Below are 21139 nucleotides of genomic sequence, written 5' to 3'. Positions count from 1 at the left end.
AAAAGTATAAAGTTCTACTTGACAAAAAATTGAAAGAAATCTAATATGGAAGCTGATAACTCAGCTTCACCTCTTTTTAAGATGCGTCCATCAATTTTTCTGCAGTAAGGAAATCAACAGCTCTCTTCCAACTCTAGTGCTTACATGACAACTTAACTCTAGCCAGCAAAATCACCTTGCTGAAATTGCTCTTCAGTAATAAAAAAACTTTTGTTTCCCTGTACCAACATCAAAACAGGGACTTTTTGTTATGCAACAGATTTGATCACAGTCAGTAAATTATGATTTTGTTCAATGTCAACATGGTTTCACTCCTTCATGGGAAATCAACTACTAAAAACATAGCTAAGTAGGCAAGTAGTTAGGGAATATCTGAAATTGACTTTTTGCAAGCATATGCACGCATGACCTCAGATCACTGTTGTTAAGACAAAGGTTTCCCAAATAGCTCCTTTTTCAAAAAAAGCTATTTACCATAAGACTGAAACATGAGGTGCATGAAAACTTCTGATTTTAGAAACACCTTCACGCTTAGTGATTTCCCATTTAAAGAAAAACAATCCAAGAACAGTAACTGCTTGAAAACCTTCCAACTACAGACTTTTATCAACAATTACAGTAAAATTATGATGTTGTAAACAAACCATGTTTTCTTTTTCATGATATGCAAACACTTCAAGGAGAAAGTCTCTGTCAGGATGAGCAAATTACACAAAACCAGATATACTACAAAAGGAACCCTTCATAATGAAAAGCAAGCATGACAGCATGCAAGAACTGAGCTGCAAGATTTACTTTCAATTTATCACATTCTTGCTATTATTCCATTCTTGGTTTCTTATCATTTAGCTTGATCTGACTAGCAAATATACTGCACTCTGAAATTCTTTTGCTGTACAAAGTCACTTCATTGCTACAAGAATTGTAACTTGAAATCTTAAACTTTCCATGGCTGTTTGGTTTTGGGGGGTGTGTGTGTGTGTGTGTTTTTAATTTTTACCTCAAATTCTTTCTTCTCTTTAGCATCTGGGTTTATTAATTTCCAAATAACATTCATCTTCACAAAGTAACGTCATACTTTTGAGTGTCATTCAATCACAGATTTTAAATTACATTTGTGGAAAGGAATTGATGATTGACTATTCCAAGTTTTCAAGTAAGTTACATTAAATATGAAATACCTTATTTACCTTCTTGGTGTGAATGTAAAACGCAAACTTGTGAAAATAACAAAACAGGCACCCTGTTTTGTTGGCACTGCCCTATTGGCACTGACCAAATATTCTCAAGTAAAATATATCACACTCTTGTCTTAAAAAAGAAATTTCTTAATATTTCACATCATTCTGAAGATAAACAAACAAAATCTTTTCCATTAATTAACACAAATTATATTGTTTTCAGTTGCAAGACTGTAGTATTTAAAGCTTTGTTGTTTTTTTAGATTCTGTCACCACAAAGCACATTAAAAAAATAAAGTATTTCAAAAGGGAAAGAAAAAATTCCACCTATGTAAAATATACTAAACTACAATAAGTATATTAACATGGTACTGCACATGTTTTCACTGTGCTACAGCAGAATGCTTTACTGAATTATGCATTGCAAGAGACTAAAATAAAACACATCATAAAGGACTACATATTAAGAAGCTGTTAATTATAGTCCATATTTAAGTTTTTATATGAATTAGGTTATGCATAACGTAAGATCAGGAAATCAAGACAGTTTACACATACCAAATAATTGGTAGACAGAGCTAAGGATTTAGGGTATAATCCAAATTGACACTTTACTAGATAGCAACATGGGTTATCGGTCTGTTATTTGTCCTTTAAGTCCAAAAAAAAAAAAGACTTATAATGACAGAAAAGTGTTGCCTGAAATGATTACAGACAGAAAATGAACAGGTTTGTCCTCATCACCGACAGCATCATCAAAACCCAGGGGCTGGGTGAAGCAAGGAGAACCGTGCCCAGTGCTGGCAGCAACCTTTTCCTGCATCCCTTCACTCTTCATTTGGGTGATGGAGGAGACAGCGGAGTAGACAGCAGTTCCTGGATGGGGAAACACTGGGGTGAAGTCTTCCTAGGACAGAGAACTTTCCATGTCACTTCCACACCATAACAATGCATGGATGGCGCCGATTTGCTGAAAATACGGGGAACACGGGACAAGAGAGGTAAGAGAAGTTTAAAGGAGTTGCTGCTCAATCTTTTCCTCTGGTGGCAGAGAAATTGCTTCGTCCTTGGTTAGGATCTTAACACCAAGGCTATCCTTCAGTACTGGCTACTGAGATGTGGGACTCCCAACTTGCAACCCCTGCAGCAGGAATTGCTTAATTATTCATACAGAATGAGTGTTCTGAGCCTTCACACTAAGGGGCACAGACTTCAAATTCCCTCAGGCAGAGAAAGGATTACAATTCAGGCAACTAGACTATTTTCCACTGAAAAACAGAACACTTTCTTATATTTAATTTCAGCAAGGAAAAGTATTTCAATTCAGTTACATACAATATAAATCCAAATAGCACTTAAGTCAAAAACTTGGAAAATTATGCAATATAATAAAAAAGATCTGGCATTTATATAAATGAGACATGATTATTCCCATTATATCAAATAGCACTCTCCCAAATACTATATTACCTGGACAAGATACTATAATACATAAGGAGCTCTTTTCAGCTTTTGTAAAACTTGCAGTGTCATCCGCATATTTTAGAAATTAAAAGAACACAGCCAGAGCAGAAATATCTATATACAGCTTTGTATGGCATGTTGCATAGAGACCTGTGCAATATTTATCAAAGCTTATTTACTTACAGAAAATACAGTTCCAGGGTCAAAGCTATTTGTGAATTAAGTCACAATTCAGTGAATAGCTTTAACCGAGGAAAAAAAAACAAAACAAAAAACCCAAAAAACAAAACCCCACAAAAAACAGAAGTCAGTGCTTTCCTTCTACGCTTTCCTTCAAAAAGTTAAAATCCAAAGTCATTTTGTTTGCAGGCAAGCTAAGTATTCTATGCTATTCTCAGAGTATCTACACTTTGTTCATTTTTCTATATAAAACCATTTTTGGTCTGCCATTTTCATGGCCTTTATCATACTTGGTGATCAAAGACTTAGATCTCATTGCATCGATATAATTTCTCCCTATGACTATGAACAAAACAGGAATATATAGGAAGAGTCAAAAAATGCACAGGAAGAGGCAAAATTTAAACACTTAACATATATCATGAACAATTTTGCCTTTCACAGACTTGCAACCATTGTCATAAAGTAAGAAATTAATTATTAAATAAATAATCAAGAAAAATAGTTGAAATCCACATCAGACAAGCACCAGCTCAAATACCAGATTTACCAGGAATTGGTAGAAGGAGCAAATGCTGCAGAAGCAAAGACTGTGAAGATGTCAGAAGTCACCCACTGTTTTTGTGGAGGAGCACCATTACAGCAAGCCTTTGTATCTTCATTGCTTAACCTTCATTAAGATGATATAACAACAACATGAAGACTCTTACGTTACTATCCAGCAAGTTCTGAGTATATAAAGCAGTGGCAGAAAACATCAAGCCTATGCGTTGAATAGGAAAAAGAGAAAGCAGTTATTGCAAAAGCGGAAAAAGCACTTCTCCTCTAAAATATAAACCAAATAATAGTACAAGTGTTTGTTGTGATAACTGCATTGAAATAATGGCTTCAAGAGTCAAATATATTAGCAGACAATTTTTATTTTGCAACATTAAACAGTCAAATTATTGTCAGGGTTTTGAGCACAAAAGCCTCAACCTATCTGGTCATCGTGACAAAAACAGCACGAAATGTACCCAAAAGTGTGAAAACATGGACACACACACACACAAAGAGCTAAATAAAACAGTTTTGGAATTTAAATCTTTTGCAGAACATGGTTTAGGTAAGAAAAACCTATATCCTCCCCCCCAACCCCGAGAGAATAATAACACTCTAAATGGCTGAAACTAACGAAAAGCTTAAAATCTTCATTAGCTCTTGTTACATCTGAGAAACCAATGGCTTTGTAAAAACAATGCTGAAACACCAAGTCTCATAAACACAATAAACTTCCAAGTCCTCATTAACCAACTGGTGCCAACAGAGGTCAGTCTGGCCAGGAGCTCCCAGGACAGATGAAAGCCCAGGGCCAGGAGGGAAGCAGACAAGGCAGGTGCAGGCTGATAACGAACAAGTATCAGGATTGAGCACCGGAACCTACATTAAACAACACCAGGAGCCAGGTCATGAGGAGCAGACAATCAGAACGTGGGAGCCCCCACAGAGTGTGTGTCCACAGTCCAGTGCAATGAGCATCAAGAAGCAGAAACCTCTTACCTGCAGAATGGATAAAATAAAACTACCCGTCAGGCCCACAGCCCCATTTGCAGCTAGTCATGCTTGGGCCTTCAGATGCAGGACGGGATGGGAAATAGCTGATACTCCAAATCCCCAACCCAGCCACCATTAGTTGGTGAATGAGAAATCTGAAGTTTCCTTCAACCATGTGGAGATATGACTTGAAGCCGTTATAAAAGATGATGCGTATTCTGTCTGCCCAGGGACATTCACTGACCAAATCATGGCTTTTCACTGAAAATAGCCAAAGTGGACACTGAGAGCCTCTGTGCTTACTATGTCTGGCAAACAGTCGTACCCAACATAATTATTCCAACAAAGTCTCTTCACATATGGTTATGGGTAAAGATTAAAGCGTACAACAGGCTTCAGTCACAGTTCAGTCTTCCAGTTGTTACTGAAATACGAGTTATACCAGATAAAATAATTCAAGCATAGGCATGTACCTAGAGAATTGTGTGACAGAAGTGTTACATCTGCCTTGTATTCAATTTCTTTCAATATCTCAGTCCCCTATTTAAGGAAAGAATTGCATGCAAGAAAATTATTACTTGGCTACCTTATCGTTAATAATTTGCCTAAGAAGTGGGGTTCAACTACATCTAGAAAGGTTTAGAAGCAACAAACTGAACATGCTGTGTAAGGATTACAGTGTAAAACGTATGTTATGTTACAAATATTGTGACATGCAATACCGACCAGTAAAAGGCTAAAAGGACCGGTTTGCTGCTGTTTAATCAAATATCAATAAAACTATAGTCTTCTAGGTACAAGGTTAACTATTGATTTAAAAGTCTGCATCGCAATTATTGTTTCAATTTGCTTTCCAAGAGGTTCAAATGTTACTGTTTCTAAGTGACCTCTGCTAAGATTCACATGCAAAATGAGTGCTGCAACCCACTGAAAGAGGTTATTTATTTCCTGTATTTTTATATTATCCATACTGAAAGAATACTAATAAAGGAGAATGTGTAAGTAATGTCAGGAACCTGATAAGCAGAATAACAAAATGAGGCTTCTAAATGATCTAAATGCATGTAAAAAGCAGACATAGAATATTGACTGGGGTAAAACTAATTCAGGTTTTGTTTTTGTTAGTTTCATTAAATTCTGTCACAGTTATTTAAGGAATTCAGAGTAGCTCAGTAGGATTTAGCATAACTGCATATGATCGTCTAAATCCCCACCTGCCGAAGTTGTCTGCAACCTTGGTGTTGAGATCAGCTTCGTTTTCTTTAGGCCAAAGGACAAAAAAAACCCGTTCAATCAGCTAAGAGCCAGCAAATATAAAAATGTAGTAGGTCCAGATCAATTACACTTCAGAGTGATTTATCACTAAGAAAGGCTAATTAATATCTGTACTCCCTCTATCTAGATTTATTTTAGGATATGGTAAGTTAATTCTACTTTGTAAGTCACAAAAACACGACCAATAGTGTCTTGCCAACAGTAAGAAAAAAAAAGCTCCGAGCTTCTCACTGTAATATGCCACTGCCAGACACCTCTGCAGCACGTACTTCAGAGAAGGCTGCACCTTCTCTTCATGTCTAGCAGTATTTCAGTCCTTGTCACTAGGTCTCATGTTTGGCATTTGGCCTGCTGGCATGCACTTACCCAGTTTGTTTCAGAAAATACCAGAAAACAGCGATTAAAAGAACCTGATCCTTCCAGAAGAGGCAGAAGCCCATGTGAAAACTCCCCTGGGTGAGCATCCAGGTTCTCCTCACTTGCTGGACACATGCTGAACCGTGGCTTTCAGCTGCTCTAGCTGTGGCTCTGCCAACGCACAGGCATAACTCTGACCTCTGGCAAAGGGACAAACAACACCTTGTTTTGCAGATGGTCTCTGATCCTCATATTCAGGAGGGCAAGACTGTTTAAGAAAGAGCCATTCACTAAAGCTTGTATATTCAACATCTTGTTCTTCTCTGTGTATTTTTGATGGACATCTAGTCTAGCAACATTCAGGATGGCCATCATCTGATTTTTCAGTCTCTGCTTTTCCCCCACATTCCTTAATTGAGGCAATCAGCAACTGCAGCCTAGAGCTTATTTTAAAAAGATTCATTTTGGTCAAGCATTAAGACAGTTCTTTATAAACTTTGTTCTCTAGAATATACCATCTACTTTACTGATTTTTCAGTCTGGCACCTTGAAAAAGATTTACCATAAGGGGCTTTTCTACCCAGGAATAAGGCCGCTTTAAAATACACTTTAACATATGTGGTGCAGGCACTGATTTAAATCCTCCTATTGGTATCTTCTAAACGAAGAAATTGCATCTAACGTTGAAACAAAAACTCTACCAATTTAGTGAGAACTCCATAAACTTAGCACGTAGGAAGGAAAAAGGCAGGAGGGGAGCAAATGGCAAACAGGGCACTGCTGATATACAGGTAAAAGTCCAACTTCCGTCTGGAGACCAACTAACAGAATTTGACACAGAAATTGGAAGGCAACTGAAAGGAGCAAAAACAATTTAAAAAAAGCAGAACAAGGATTAGAGTCCTTGCAGGTCCTGAAACTTACAGCTCCCCTATAACTATAACATACCAATCAATTGTAAATAGATATTCATGGAACATGCCAAGATTTTGAAACTTTTTATTTTAAAATGAGATGGTATCAAGTTATTCTTAAAGAACAGGTGCATTAATGCCATAGTTTCTGAAATCTTAGTGCCTTGAATGTTATGAAATATAATAAATCTGTTTCTGAAATCTTTGGTGCCTATTGGTACCATGTACCAGTAACATTCTTAGCCTGCAACATAGAAGAAAATACATTTTTATTGAGACTGACTAGCATATGGTATAAATTCAGAGTGCTCTATGCAGTAAACAAATTTAAAAGGATTGTAATCTATTCCAGCAGATTATCCATCTAAACATGTTGAAAATTGGCATTTGCAGTACAGATGTTTGATCCTTAAAATTGTAATTCTGTTGTACAATTGCTCAAAAAACCAAACAAACAAAAAACAAAACAAACCCCACCCCAAACCAGCTTTCTTTATGACAAAACTACACTACAGATAGGCAGAGTTTTTACCAGTTTCCTACATTATTTTCACCCTTAACAAACAGGTCTTATTTTTCTTTTTAATACAAATTGCAGGACAAATGTTTTTTCAAATAGTTTTTATCAGCATAATCTGTTAAATATTAAAGCAGTCTACGGAACAGGCATTTCCTAAAGCATATAGATATAATAGTGTAACAACTCTCTAATAAGGAAAACAATTTAAATCAAAAGATATACATTTCCTCTCTATCACTTTTCAACAACCATTTTGAAAGCAGGTAGTATATAGGCTTCTTGCTCCTCAGATGCAGATTTAATCTTTTTCGATTCAGTTGTCCTTTTTGCATTGTTCGTTCCGTTCTTGGCCCTAGATGAAAAAGTGTATTGATTTTTACCTAATCTTATGACTCTTGCTGTACCATCAATGTGGCATGACAGAAGTAGCGCTGCTATGGCTGGATAATGCTACCTAATTGTTGGCGACTACCGTTCTCCCTAGCACCTTTTCCTATTTTATGTAATTCTAGTGGTATGAATAACATGTGTGAACATATTGAAGCAAAGTACTACTCTGCATGAGGCCATGCAGAGGAAACCCTTTCAGTCTCAGGGCTGGGGAATTTTTCAACTAGGGGGAAAACAACCCCAAACAAGTAATTCATTTTGCTGCATAGAAAACTGTCTCAAGCAGCCTTTTCTGTATACTCATTCTGAATTGCCTTTTTTTTTTTTTTGGCAAGACTAGGATGATTTTGCGATAAGAGGCAGAAACCAGCAATGCTGTTTACAGCTTTGTTCCTGGGCTGACAAACTTTGACTATTTACTTAACTGGTAGATAGGCAATTTGATTGCCATGGTGGAATTAGTGTATTAGTTCATATGTTGCTTAATACACATTTTCCTGCATATGGTAGAGAAAGCATTTTGCCATGGGTTTGTTCATATTTAGAGTTGGTGTCAAGTTGTTGCCTCATATTTTAGAAAAAATAGTCAAAGCAACTAATCTAGGAAGATTCCACAGGTGATTTCAGCAGCCTGTTTTCCAAGCAGACAAACACAACATGCATCAGTGCTGGTTTTCAGCTGGTTAAACTGTTCACTACCAAACAGCTTCTGAACCAGAAGATCAAGACAGTAACTGTACTTAAAACTGGTGGTTACGTCAGGGCAAAATGAGTTTGGGTGTGAACAGAAAGTTATGACAGCAAGAGCTGTTGACAAGTCACACCAACAGAAAACTTCTTCATTCAATTTTACATGCTATTTTGATGCAGGATAAAGTTATTAGGGCATAAGGAAAATAGATCTTCTCTCAGTTCATCTCATTTGTACCCATGAACACTTACAAATACAAAAATAAAAGTGAGAAATGAGAACATGTAGGCTTACTAACACAGGCCATGACAGATCAATCTGATGACTTCATAAAGAGAAAAATCAAGTTTCATTTATGTTTAGTGAATTGTCCTCAGGGAATTAAGACACAAAATATGCATAAAGGTTAAAAAAAATTATAAGGAAAGTAAAACAAAAAGATATGAAAGTCAGGATACCTATGCAGGACTGTAGCCAATTTATGTTTTAATACTCTCATTAACCACAGATTTAAATTGTTCAAGGATTTGAACTCCTCTGTCATAAAAAATGGAAAACATCAAAATAGAGAAGAACCAGACTGACTCTCACACAAAAATGGACCAAGATGTAGTACACTATGCAAAGCCATATACTTCAATACAAATTATGAGCCCTACTCCAAGGTAGCATGTATAAACAGTGACAGAAGGACGCAAATGCAGTTAAAAGCAGTAACCCCGAGACACCAAATGTAGTTACCAGCTAATAAAAACATAAGACAAAACCAAGATCATGAACGTGACAGACACAACCACGGTAGGTGCTATGTCTTGCAGTCATAAGCAGTAAGAAGGCACTAAATCGCATGTGTGAGCACCTGACCTTTATATCTCTGGCTCCACAGTTGTGAAAGCGCACAGGTACTGCCACCCTCAGGAGCAGCCAATTAAAAAAATACATTCTTCCAGCTGTAGACACAGACGTGCAGTTGCAGACTTAATCATTTTAATCACAGCATTGCCACCGATTACATCTGTGGTCTTGAACAAATTCTCTCTTTGCTTGAGTTTTTGCAATTATAAAGGGTGAAGATAACACCCGCCAACTCTACAAAAGTGTTGCTAGATTTACTATTCAGTAGCAGTTTGAAAATGAATACTGCTGTATAAACATTGCATTTTACTGCAGGGCTGAATGCAAACTAATAACTAGCATTCCAACTGCCATCTTCTACATCTACTTTTGGGGTTTTTTAAACACGTGCAAACAAATTCTCTCAAAGTTAATAAGAGCAACATGTGATTACTGAAGGGAGAACAGACTTGTGTCTTTCTCCAACCTAGAAATCTCCATTCAGTAACATTCAGCTTAGTCTATTGCCAGAGTATTCATATCAGAAGATTATTGCTGTATTTTCATTATATCAATATATTGTGATTTTTTTACTGACATATAAAAGAAATTATGCTACTATAAGAAGCAAAACTTGATTTTTGACATTTCCCAAAAAAGGCAAACAGTCTGAGAGTCCTGCTACTCTAAGCCTCCAAACCAGACTCAGTATCAACGCCTTTGAACTAACCTTAAGCCACGGGTAATTATACCACATCTTGGTGGAAAACCATGTTCCTAGTAGTGGCTCTGACAATTAGCATCTGTATCGGCAACAGGAATTTGAGAGAAAGGCTTCCCATCTCCACTGGTACAGGATCTTTGTGCTGCTGAGAGACTTTCCAAAGGGGAAGTCCCTCAGTTAAAGAGCCTTACTCTTAAGTATGTGCTGGAAAGGGAGAACTCTGGTGTTAGGTCTTTCCCTCTAGTGAAGGAAAGTTTATAATTAAGCTGTGCCAGAAACAGACAGCAGTGTAAAACTAAAGAACAATATTCTACTACTATCAGGCATCAGGAAAACTGGAGTGAAATTATCCTCTGCTTTGCAGAGTTCCTAAATTGGGGGAGATCAAAGTCAGCAGCGCTAAAGCAGCCTTTAAAAAAGCCCAGCAAAAACATTGATGCTGTGTCCCGTCATGGTAAGACAGCAAGCTTCAGGAAGTCTTCAGCATCCGGAACTGCTTGTTTCAGTGTCTTCAGAGACCACAAGGATTTCTTAAGCAGACCCTTGACTGAGACAGCTGAAGGTACAATTGAGCCTGCTTACACTGCAACATAACCTGGGAAGGCCTCACTAGGCTCATGGCCTAGACAAAGCTGGAAAGTAATGCGGTCATTTGCACCAGCAGCTGAAAACCAAAAAGCACAGTCTGATGAATGAGGTTTGGGGAGGGCTATTCATTTGGGAAAGCGGGAAGGCAGTGACTGGGGAGGAGGAGGTTGCTAACAACAATAAATACAAAGTGAAGCTCAATACTTTTTATGAGGTTATCTGCTGTGGAGCTTAAGCTCTGGTATCCTTGGGTTCAGCACTGCTTGGAGCACCCCAACAAGAAAGCTCCATCATTCACAACCCTGGCACTCACAAGCTCAGACAGTGAGTCACCCGCATATCCAACACCAGGAGGGAACACTCTCTCACCACAGTAATAAAGGCACTCAAGGCCAATAAAACATCCACTGTGCATTTCGCACAGAAATGGAAAGAGACTTGTATCGCCAACATAGATTCTTCGGGCATACAACAGAACAGAAAGATATATGAATCATAAGCAACATCTAGTTTTACACCCGTGAAAATGAAATTTTTACCAGAGTCAGATTAAAACAATACCAGAGAAAGGATCACTTTTGATTCATTAGCCTGAAAGGGATTAAAGGTATGCTTCAGGCTCTAATTCATCCTTACTAGAGACAGCGTAAATATCACCCAAGTGGGCAAAAGTCCCCACTCTTATCATCTGATGTTTGCAACCACCCAAAGTACAGACAAACATGAGGAAAACAGCTATAGGCAAAGCCTCATGAAAGATCCAGCATCTGGGTTTCCTTTTTCCTGGAAAGTGCTTAGACTACCTAATTTTCACGCAGTAGACAAATAAGCCTGAGAAGAGTGCTGTTTGATCAGCAGTTTTATTAGAATAAGCAAACAACCTAATACAGATTTCATGTCCAGGAGGCTTACAGAAAGTGCTAACTTCTTCTAAGAAACTTAAACCATTCGTTAAGTCAGTCTGGATCTGACCTACGTTATACTGAATGCGCTCTGGTAAATAAAACCCAGTTGCTGAAGCCAGCAACGTTTTTCATATTAGAAGCTACTTCCTAATCTTTAACTTCTAAGGGTGATAAATGTAGTTTCCATTTTAAATCTGTAATGCTGTCACTCTGAAGTTATCTTGTTGTGAAAGAGGAAAGGGTAAATAAAGAAATTATCTGAAAGTACTATAGAAAAGCACTTCAAGATGCTCACTAGTTGCTTTAGCTCAGCCAATAGTATTCTTGCACCAACATACTCTTTATCAGAACAGTAAGAGTACTTAACAATCAAATGAAACCAGAACGCCGCCTGTGATGATAGTGTTAGAAAATAAATTTATTTTAAAATACCACACAACAGTGCTGCTTTGCTAGTTGTCTTTCATTCCCTGGCTTGCTTGAGACTGACAACTGAAATTAAAAGTATCTGAATGGCCTGAGACCCCACCATCCCTGTCAACAAGCAACATTGGTATTTTCACATCATGACCATTACTTGTTCTATTCCTGCTCAAAATCTTTTTAGAATTGCTTCAGTGTGAGATCCGTGTTTACAAATAATCTTAATTGGTATTGATCATACCCACAAAGTTTATTTATGCATTGAGCATAAAAGGTAGTCAGAGTATAAATTCAACTTCTACATGTGCTGAAAAAAAGGAAGCAGCAATAAAATATACATGAACACAGATTATGAGGGTTCTTGTAGACAGTTTAGAGAATGGTCCATTTGAACACAAACTATTTTGTTTTGTGTGTACAATCTGAAAAGCTTGAAAAAACAATGGGAAAGACAGAAAAATAAGTACATTTTGAAGAAGTGCTACATAATATTAGGAAAAAAAAAAAGACAGCATCAAACCTTAGGGGGCTAGAGTGACAGTGACAGAGAAGACCCTTTAGATTTTGGCTATGACCCACAGCACTCCCATTTTTCTCTTCCAGAACTTACACTGATCCTCTAGTTTTTATTGTTCATTTTGTGTGCTCTCCTCACATGTCCATTTTCAATCAAGAAACAAGAGAACTTATGCAAGAGCTAAACACATTTCTGCTCATCTAAATCAGAGTTCTGGCATGGACAGACACAGACAGTACAGCATTAAGGAGTCCATAGTCTATTTAGACAGGTTTCAGTGGCAGCTGATCAGGTGTTTTTAAAATACAAGTTTCATGTTTAAGCAGTTCCAAAAAAAAAAACCAAACCCAAAAAGCCTTAAAGCAGATCTATCATAGATTAACTAAAAAGCTAGAATTATTAGAATGCAATGGGAATACGCAAAACCACGTGGCTGCTCTCATGTAGTGAAATATGAAGTAAACCCATATTTTTAGTTCAGGGATTCTCAAGCGTTCATTTCAGACACATTAAAATTTTCCAGTGGAAGGACACAACAAATATAGCAGTATATTGCAATTATAGCAATAGGGCAGCAAACATAAACCTGCTGATAGTAGAACTACTTGTTAAATTACTTTTTGTGGATTCCTCAGAAGGTACCCACAAACCTCAGGTTGAAAGCCATTAATTTACTGTTTCTGACCTTGCAAAGACCTCTGCTCACCTCAAAACTTTATGCCACAAGCTTTATATGGGTCTTCAAAAACCTACTTTATTTTTAAAAACCACAACATATGCAGTAAGCTGAAAAATATCCCCAACACATTTACTGGTAAGCAGGTTTTACTTAATTTTTTACCAATGCCAGCAATCCACTGGATTGTATTACAGTGATTTTTCAAGGACTACGCCACAATTCGCAGGAAAAACATCAGTCCGACATTTCAACCAGAGCCTCCAACAGAAACCCCAAATTTATACTAAGAAAAAGAAATCAGCAAAAGTCCCACCTGAACAAATAACTCATATCCAAAGAACTACTGAATGGATAAAAGGCATGTATTCATTTACTAAGTGGTGAAGTATAATAAAAATGTTAAATTAAGTACTTAAAACTACTAAATAGTCAGAATTGTTGTAGACCAAGGCTATTTTTTCAGTCTAAATACCATATGGGTGGATGTGTTTTTCTTTCATTTACTGGAAACAAAAGTCATGCTATGTCAGCATATGGGCTGCTAAATAAATCAAGGAGGTTAGTTAAATACACATTCAAATGTTAGAGAGAAAGAAGACATTCCTTAACATATTTAGTCTTCCTGCAAAGTTGATGGGGGAAAAAGGCAACCAGTTTACAGAAAAAAAAAATTAAAGTGAGAAGATCTGATGAATTTATGAAGTCAAATAGTCAAATTGTAAAAAGACAATATGAAAACTAAAAGCAAACACTAAATAAGAGGAAGAATTCAGAAAACTATCCATGTATAAGTCTCCCTCAGTAAAGCATACATGAATGAATAGAAAGATTATCATACAAAGAAAAATACTGAAAATATTAATTCTGCAGCTATCTCACTCAAGGGTGACTTTTAAGTTAAACATAGATGCCACACTGTCTTATCAAGAACTCAAGAAGTCTTCTAGAAGAAACATGTTACTTCTGAAAAACAAGCTGGGGCTACATTGTAAAACTAAAGAACTGCAAACTTGGCAAATGTAAAAAACCAAACCTCACTCAGAGCAGAACTTACTGTCATTAAATCTGATGTTAAGCTGCCCTCTTCAATCATGAATTTGAAGGATTCACGTCCTTTCTTGAATAAATACTTCAGTACTTGTAAACCATCATGAAAAATGAAACTACAGAAGTCTGAGGTCTATCAAGAATTAGTGTTCATTCAAGTGTAGTGGTATCAGACGTGAACCCATTTCTGAATGAAAGCTCATCACAGCCCAACCTTCATACAGATGCTCCTATCCAAAGAGAACTATGCACAGCTGATGTGCAAGTCTGTCAAACTACTTTTGCAATAGTTCAAACTGTCATACTTGGGCTATAAGATTCCCTTCGTTCTTTCCTCTCATAGCTCAAAATATAAGAGATAAACAAAATGCTACCTCTGCTTACTTCTTATTTACTTGTTCTTAGAATGGTATTATCATGCTAATAATTTTTAAAGAACACACACATGAGAAGAGCAAAGCTCAAATCGTTCTTAAAAAAATTTATGCAGAATTCAGGAGATCTCTGTCGCCTGCTGAGCTGTGTCCTTCATTAAGGGTGAAAGACTTTCCCAAAGCCTTGGGTTTGGAACTTTCCCCCCGCCAAAGACCCCACGCATTCAACCGGCTTATTTTAAATTTGATTCTGTACCTTCTTACTCAGCTACAACTCATGAGTCCGAAATAAACAGCAGCTCAGAGACAGAGGATTAACTTCCTTAGAGCAATATTAGATTAAGTGACAGCATTTATCAGACTCCAGAAGATAAGTCAAGAACTTCAATACACCCAGTAAACATGGAAATGCCTAAAGCTCACAAAATGTGTGCACGTTTCACAAACAAATCTGGACACGCTTGTCTGACATTGCTGTATAGCTGTTGTGACTGTGCAGTATACTATACTGAGCAACCTGCGTATCAGATGGCTCTCTTGTAGCCATACCCCTCTCCTTCTCCCTAGAAAGCAAGTTTATGCAGAATAGAAAACTACAAAATTAGAATTGTAGCACTCAAGCACTGCATTGGTACAACTGATCTTGCATCACAAACCTTGTGGGAACATCATGTGTCTCAATGGGAAAAAAAAAAAGAGAAAAAGAAAAAATTTGAAAGTCTGAAAATAATACAGGTCAGAGCTCTCTAGGAGTCAAACAGATGAAATTCTACAATATTTCAGGAAAGCATTACTCATTCAGCAACGTAGCAACTTTTTTGCCAAGATCTGGCAGGGCAAGGATGGAATGAAACAAGTGACTCCCAAAAGGCAAGTGATTCTACTAGAAGACATAAACAAAGATAATCTATAGGTTTTTCTGCTTATCTGAATTACTTTGGTATTGAACAGCACGTGTAGCCTGAAGGTTTCCTTCTTTCGGCTTCAGACTTACTCTATAATTTGATTAAACCAGTTCTCTAAGGCTTTCCTGGTTTTCAGAAGAAACAAATTTGTACTCTGAAGTAGCATATCAACAAAATCATAATACACTACCCTACTAATTGAAGTCTATCAACGTAGTAATCCATGCAGTGATAACTGAAGTCACAGTTAAGTATTTAATCTTGTAAACTATCAAATGAACATAGCAAGTGATAGAAAAATTGAGGACAATGTAAGAAAATGCTTTCCCAGTCCCCCTTTGTAAATTGGGGCAAAAGATAGGCCAGCGGGACGAGGTGGTGGAGTTGCTCTTTATGTTAGAGGGCAACCGGAACATATGGAGCTTTGCCTAGGGGTGGATGAAGAACGTGTTGAGAGCTTATGGGTAAGAATTAAGGGGCAGGCTAATATCAGTGACACTGTTATGGGTGTTTACCACAGACCACTGGATCAGGAAGAGTAAGTCAATGAGGCCTTTTACAGACAGCTGGAAATAGCCTCACAATCACAGGCCCTGGACTTCAACCACCCTGTTAATTGCTGGAAAGGCATTAGAGTCAGACTTACACAGTCCAGGAAGTTTCTGCACAGCATTGATGATAACTTTGACACAGGTGGTGGGGGAGCCAACGAGAAGAGGTGTACTGCTGGACCTTGTACCAACAAAAAAAGGACTGGTTGCGGATGTGAAGGTTGTGGGCAGCCGTGGCTGCAGCAACCATGTGAAGGTGCAGTTCACGATCCCGCATGGAAGAAGTAGAACAATAAGTAGGATTACAACCCTGGACTTCAGGAGAGATGACTTTGGTCAGGTTAGGGATCGACCTGCTGGAAAGCAGCTCTGCAGAGGGACCTGGCAGTCCTAGTAGATAACAAGTTGATTATGAACCACCAATGTGCCCTTGTGGCCAAGGTGGCCAATGGTCTCCTGGGGTACTTTAAAAAGAGCATGGCAAGCAGGTCAAGGGAGGTCATCCTCCCACTCTGCTCTGCCCTGGTGAGGCCACATCTGAAGTACTGTGTCCAGTTCTTGGCTCCCCAATTCAAGAAAGACAAGGAACTACTGGAAAGAGTCCAGCGGAGGGCTACAAAGATGATCAATGGGCTGGAGCATCTGTCTTATGAGGAAAGACTGAGACCTGGGTCTGTTCAGCCTGGAGAAGACTGAGAGGGGACCTCATCAATGCTTATAAATATCTAAAGGGCGGGTGTCAAGAGGATGGAGCCAGACTCTTTTCAGTGGTGCCCAGTGACAGGACAAGGGGCAACAGGCACAAACTGGAACACAGGAAATTCCATTTGAACACGAAGAAAAACTTCTTTACTTTGAGGGTGGCAGAGCACTGGAACAGGCTGCCCAGAGAGGCGGTGGAGTCTCCATCTCTGGAGACGTTCAAAACCCGCCCGGATGCGTTCCTGTCCAACCTGCTCTAGGTGAACCTGCCTTGGCAGGGGGGTTGGACTAGATGATCTCCAGAGGGCCCTTCCAACCCCCACCATTCTGTGATTTTGTGATTTGCTTTCCATTTCACACTTCAGCCATGGCAACAGGAAATACAGCACATTTCCGTATGTAACAAGGAATACTGACCCTTCAGACCACTGTCTATCCCAGTTTAGGCCCCCAAAAGTAAATGGCCAGAGCAAGAACCAGCCCTCTGCTTCACTTTAAAAGCATTCATAAATCTCTCCTTGCCTTGAGGACAGCACTTAGTACTCCTGGAGCTCAGGCCATCACATCATTAATTCTATCTCACCCTCTTCAACAAATATTTCTGGAGCAATAGGTGGTAGCTAAGAAGTACTAAGAAGTTACCAGAGGCAGAATTGAGAAATTCAGTTTTAACAGGCAAATGATAATGCAATAGACAAATATATAGTCAAACACAGTAGAAACAGTATCAGCTTAATTCCCTGCAAACTAACTTTACTGAAAATAGGCAGTAAAAACTTGGGTCAAAGCACTGCACTGCAGATAAGTCACAATTCACTTGTTCAAAGTCTTTTGTCTCCTCTTTTCCTTTATAATCATTCAGGGAAGGACTCTGCTCGATTAGCTAATTTACCCTTTGTATGGTCTTTTTCAATAGAAATCATGTCAGATTTCCTTTGTCTGACATTCCAGTTTTATGGCCTTGGGATATTAAAGTAAATTCAGCCAGTTTAGATAAAGCCACTGTAGCCCTGTCCTGTCACTGCGTAATAATTATAACACTTAAATCACAGTAGAAAAAGTTTAGTACAGTTTTACAAGATGCACTATGTTACACTGCAGTGAAAGGCTGTAAAAGACAGCTTGCCAGATATCAGTGTTCTTCAATACATACAGTCTCCACATTTACAGCTGTGCCTTGCCACCCAAGGCTGAAATCATCTCTCCTTTGCCGACTCCAGAGTGGATATATTTGCCTCTTTCTTTTCCTGCTTTGTGTACATTATCAGGATGCAACTATTCAACTGCTGCATTTCAATTCCTCAGTGTAGATTTATATTTTACTTTCTCCTTCCTCCTCCCACCAAAAAAAAAAAGAAAAGCCTGGGTACATGTGTAACTGAAGACTATACATCCCAAATAACATTTAACTTCTCTTCAAGTCACATACTATAGTCCAGCAAACGTGCTTTCCCAATGCCTAATAAAATGTCACAGGCTTTGTATTTACCTGAAATTACAGGGTCTCAGCACTTCTCTTGGCCTGAGCTAATTTCAGCTGCGGTAACGATTGCCTAGAAGTCAGGTGACAATTCCCTAGCCTGTTTTAGCTTCGTTCTATAGGTATCATATATGCAAAGGTCTGACAAACTTACATAGTCACTGCTTAGCAAATAGTCTGTACATTAACTGGGTTCAAGGGAGGCTAACTATGAACTTTTAATGGGTGAAAACAGTCAAATCTTACATGGGAACCAAAAGAAAGACCAAGTAAGCAGAATTAAAAAAATAGAAGAGTGCTGTAACTATATTAGAAAAGAAAAATATCACAGCAGTGCCAGCACCCCACTGCAAACCAGTATCAGCAAAAAGACCGGGAGAACTTGTTTCACTTCCAAGGAAAAGCCAAGAACCAATGCCACGAGTTTGAAATCTCATCAGATGGCATGGCTCAGCAAAGTAGAGGCGAAAAAGAAGCCTGATTGAAAACCTTCCTTCCAATCTAACTATAAATTAAATGAGGTCTAATCAGATTTAACAAAGATAACCAGACCAACTAGCTCTGGAATCAGAGACAGTCTTCATGACACACTGAAGTCTCACCCATACCTTACCCATGGTTTAAACATACAGAAGTAGTGACACATCACTGCCAAGAAGGTGACTTTTGAAACCCTTCCTAAATCAGAGAGGTTAGGAAAAATCATGGTTATTTGCAAAGGCTTACACCAATAACTGTTCAGTAAGAGCTCATTTTCTGCAGTATTGTCTTCAGATAACAAGTTAAATAAAAATAAATTAATATAATCAAAGGCTGTACTTGTGTTAATGAATAAACAACTTGTTGTATTTGCTTGGTTTATCACATTCAACATTAAAAACACATATTCAAGGTTGAGGTGTAAAACTGGTGTCATCACCATACTCAGTCTGCATCAGTTTGATGTATGCAGCATTATGCCTACTTGGCATCCATAATGAAGACAGTTGGGCACCATGGCTCATTTGAGAAGCCACTTGCACACCACTTCCAACACCAATAACAAATGCTATGTAGGATCATAAAGAATGCACATATTAAGTTCGCCAATTTGAGCATTTTAACTTATACATATATTCCCCTTAACAGTAGTGAACCACGTTTTATACCATTTTCCATATTAAAGTTTGCCACTTCATAAAACTTTCTCATCATTTTTGCTAACTACATTAAGCCATTTCACTACATGTTTCACTAACATTTTTGTGCTTTCACATAACCAGTGTACTTCAGTTATTTTAGTGAATATGTATCTCCAAATCCTCAGCTCTATTCATGTTAGTCTGGTCTTTAACAGGTGAAGTCAAAGCTGAAAATTTCAGCACAAAACCAAGATGTTTACAATTCTGTCTCTGGTGTAATTTCCAAGATTTTTGTGTCACACCCTCTAGAACATTTCATATCATAGGCCCACACAGTGTCTATTCCCTCTCCAGTAGTATGATCTGGGACCCAGCAAGGGAAAGGAAAACGACAGGCAATGATTCTGGCATTACATTCAAGTTCTTCTTCTAGCTTCTTCTCCAACTCTGGCATCTGTTGAGCAACAATAAAAAGCTTTCAGAAGCAGTAAAAAACAGAAGCATTCAAATTCAAGTGTTTAAAAGTCCAAGGTTTGAGGAATTTTTGGATGAAAAATTAGGAAAGTATTCATGATATCCATTTTGTCTTCGATGCATTGACAAATATCTAAAACTAGAAAATGGTTATTGTGCCCTAATTGGTGAGATCAAGAGAATCATAACTCTAAGTCCTAAAAATTCAAACAAAACCCATAGATAACCCCTTAGATAAAAAAAAAAAACAACACATAAATTAAGAAAAGAGTTTACAGATTCCAATTCATGATTCTGTTCAGTGGGATTCTTCACTGTAAAGAATGAGAGTTCAGTCCCCTGAATTTATGCTATTTATGACATCCCAAGTCATATGAACTATTATGTGATACTCAAAGGCCAATGCCTCTCAATTTCCAGCCAAACACCAAAACAGATCCTGGGACACTCAAAATGTCATATGGCCAACAACCCAAAGCAAACATTCTGCCGTCACTGAAGGATAAAGTACTGTTATGTTCAATACTATTGAAAATGAGGTTTGCTGGCTCCAGCCTGTTAACAAATGCATGTCAGTCCCTGCAGAGGTACTGTATGAAACAGCACATAGAATAGGTTGGGTTGAAGGGACCTTTAAAGGTCATCTAGTCCAACCTCCCCTGCAATAAGCAGGGACATCTTCAACTAGATCACGTTGCTCAAAGTCCCGTCCAACCTGACCTTGAGTGTTTCTACAGATGGGGTATGTAACATTTCTCTGGGCAACCTGTTCCAGTGTTTCACCACCCTTATCGTAAAAAAATTCTTCCTTATATCTACTCTAAATCTACCCTCTTTTAGTATAAAACCACTAACCCTCATCCTATCGCAACAGGTCCTATTAAAAAGTCTGTCCCCATCTTTCTTATGTACTGGAAGGCCACTATAAGGTCTCCCCAGAGCCTTCTCTTCTCCAGGCTGAACAACCCCAACTCTCTCAGCCTGTCCTCATAGGACAGGTGCTCCAGCCCTCTCATCATTTTTGTGGCCCTCCTCTGAACCCACTCCAACAGGTTCATGTCTTTCCTGTGGTGAGGACTCCAGAGCTGGACGCAATACTGCAGGTGGGGTCTCACCGGAGCAGAGCAGAGGGGGAGAATCACCTCCCTCAACCTGCTGGCCACAGTTATTTTGATGCAGCCCAGGATGCAGCTTTCTGAGCTGCGAGCACACATTGTCAGCTCACCTCCACCTTTTCATCCACCATTACTCACAAGTCCTTCTCTTAGCAGGGCTACTCTCAATCCCTTCATCCCCCAGCCCACGCTGGT

At 38.4% G+C, this 21139-nt stretch overlaps 1 protein-coding gene across 7 annotated transcripts in view; it reads right to left on the bottom strand.

The window, feature by feature from the left end:
- Positions 1-511: 511 nt before the first annotated feature.
- The window catches only part of ATPSCKMT (ATP synthase c subunit lysine N-methyltransferase), a 28666-nt gene continuing 8038 nt past the window's right edge, over positions 512-21139 (bottom strand). For 4 of the 7 annotated variants that reach the window (XM_074576219.1, XM_074576218.1, XM_074576220.1 and 1 more), the window contains exon 5: positions 7790-19809. In XM_074576219.1, coding sequence (XP_074432320.1) covers positions 19612-19809 — 198 coding nt within the window. In that variant the 3' untranslated portion in view covers positions 7790-19611. Of the gene's footprint in view, positions 2152-2333; positions 6191-7789; positions 19810-21139 lie in introns of those variants that run through there. The other 3 variants (XR_012585656.1, XR_012585655.1, XM_074576221.1) reach the window with 2 other exon arrangements.

Source organism: Larus michahellis, chromosome 2, assembly GCF_964199755.1.
Source record: "Larus michahellis chromosome 2, bLarMic1.1, whole genome shotgun sequence".
Classification (NCBI taxonomy): domain Eukaryota; kingdom Metazoa; phylum Chordata; class Aves; order Charadriiformes; family Laridae; genus Larus; species Larus michahellis.
The sequence above is the reverse complement of the archived record's forward strand: the minus strand, read 5'-3'. Positions and strand labels throughout refer to the sequence as shown.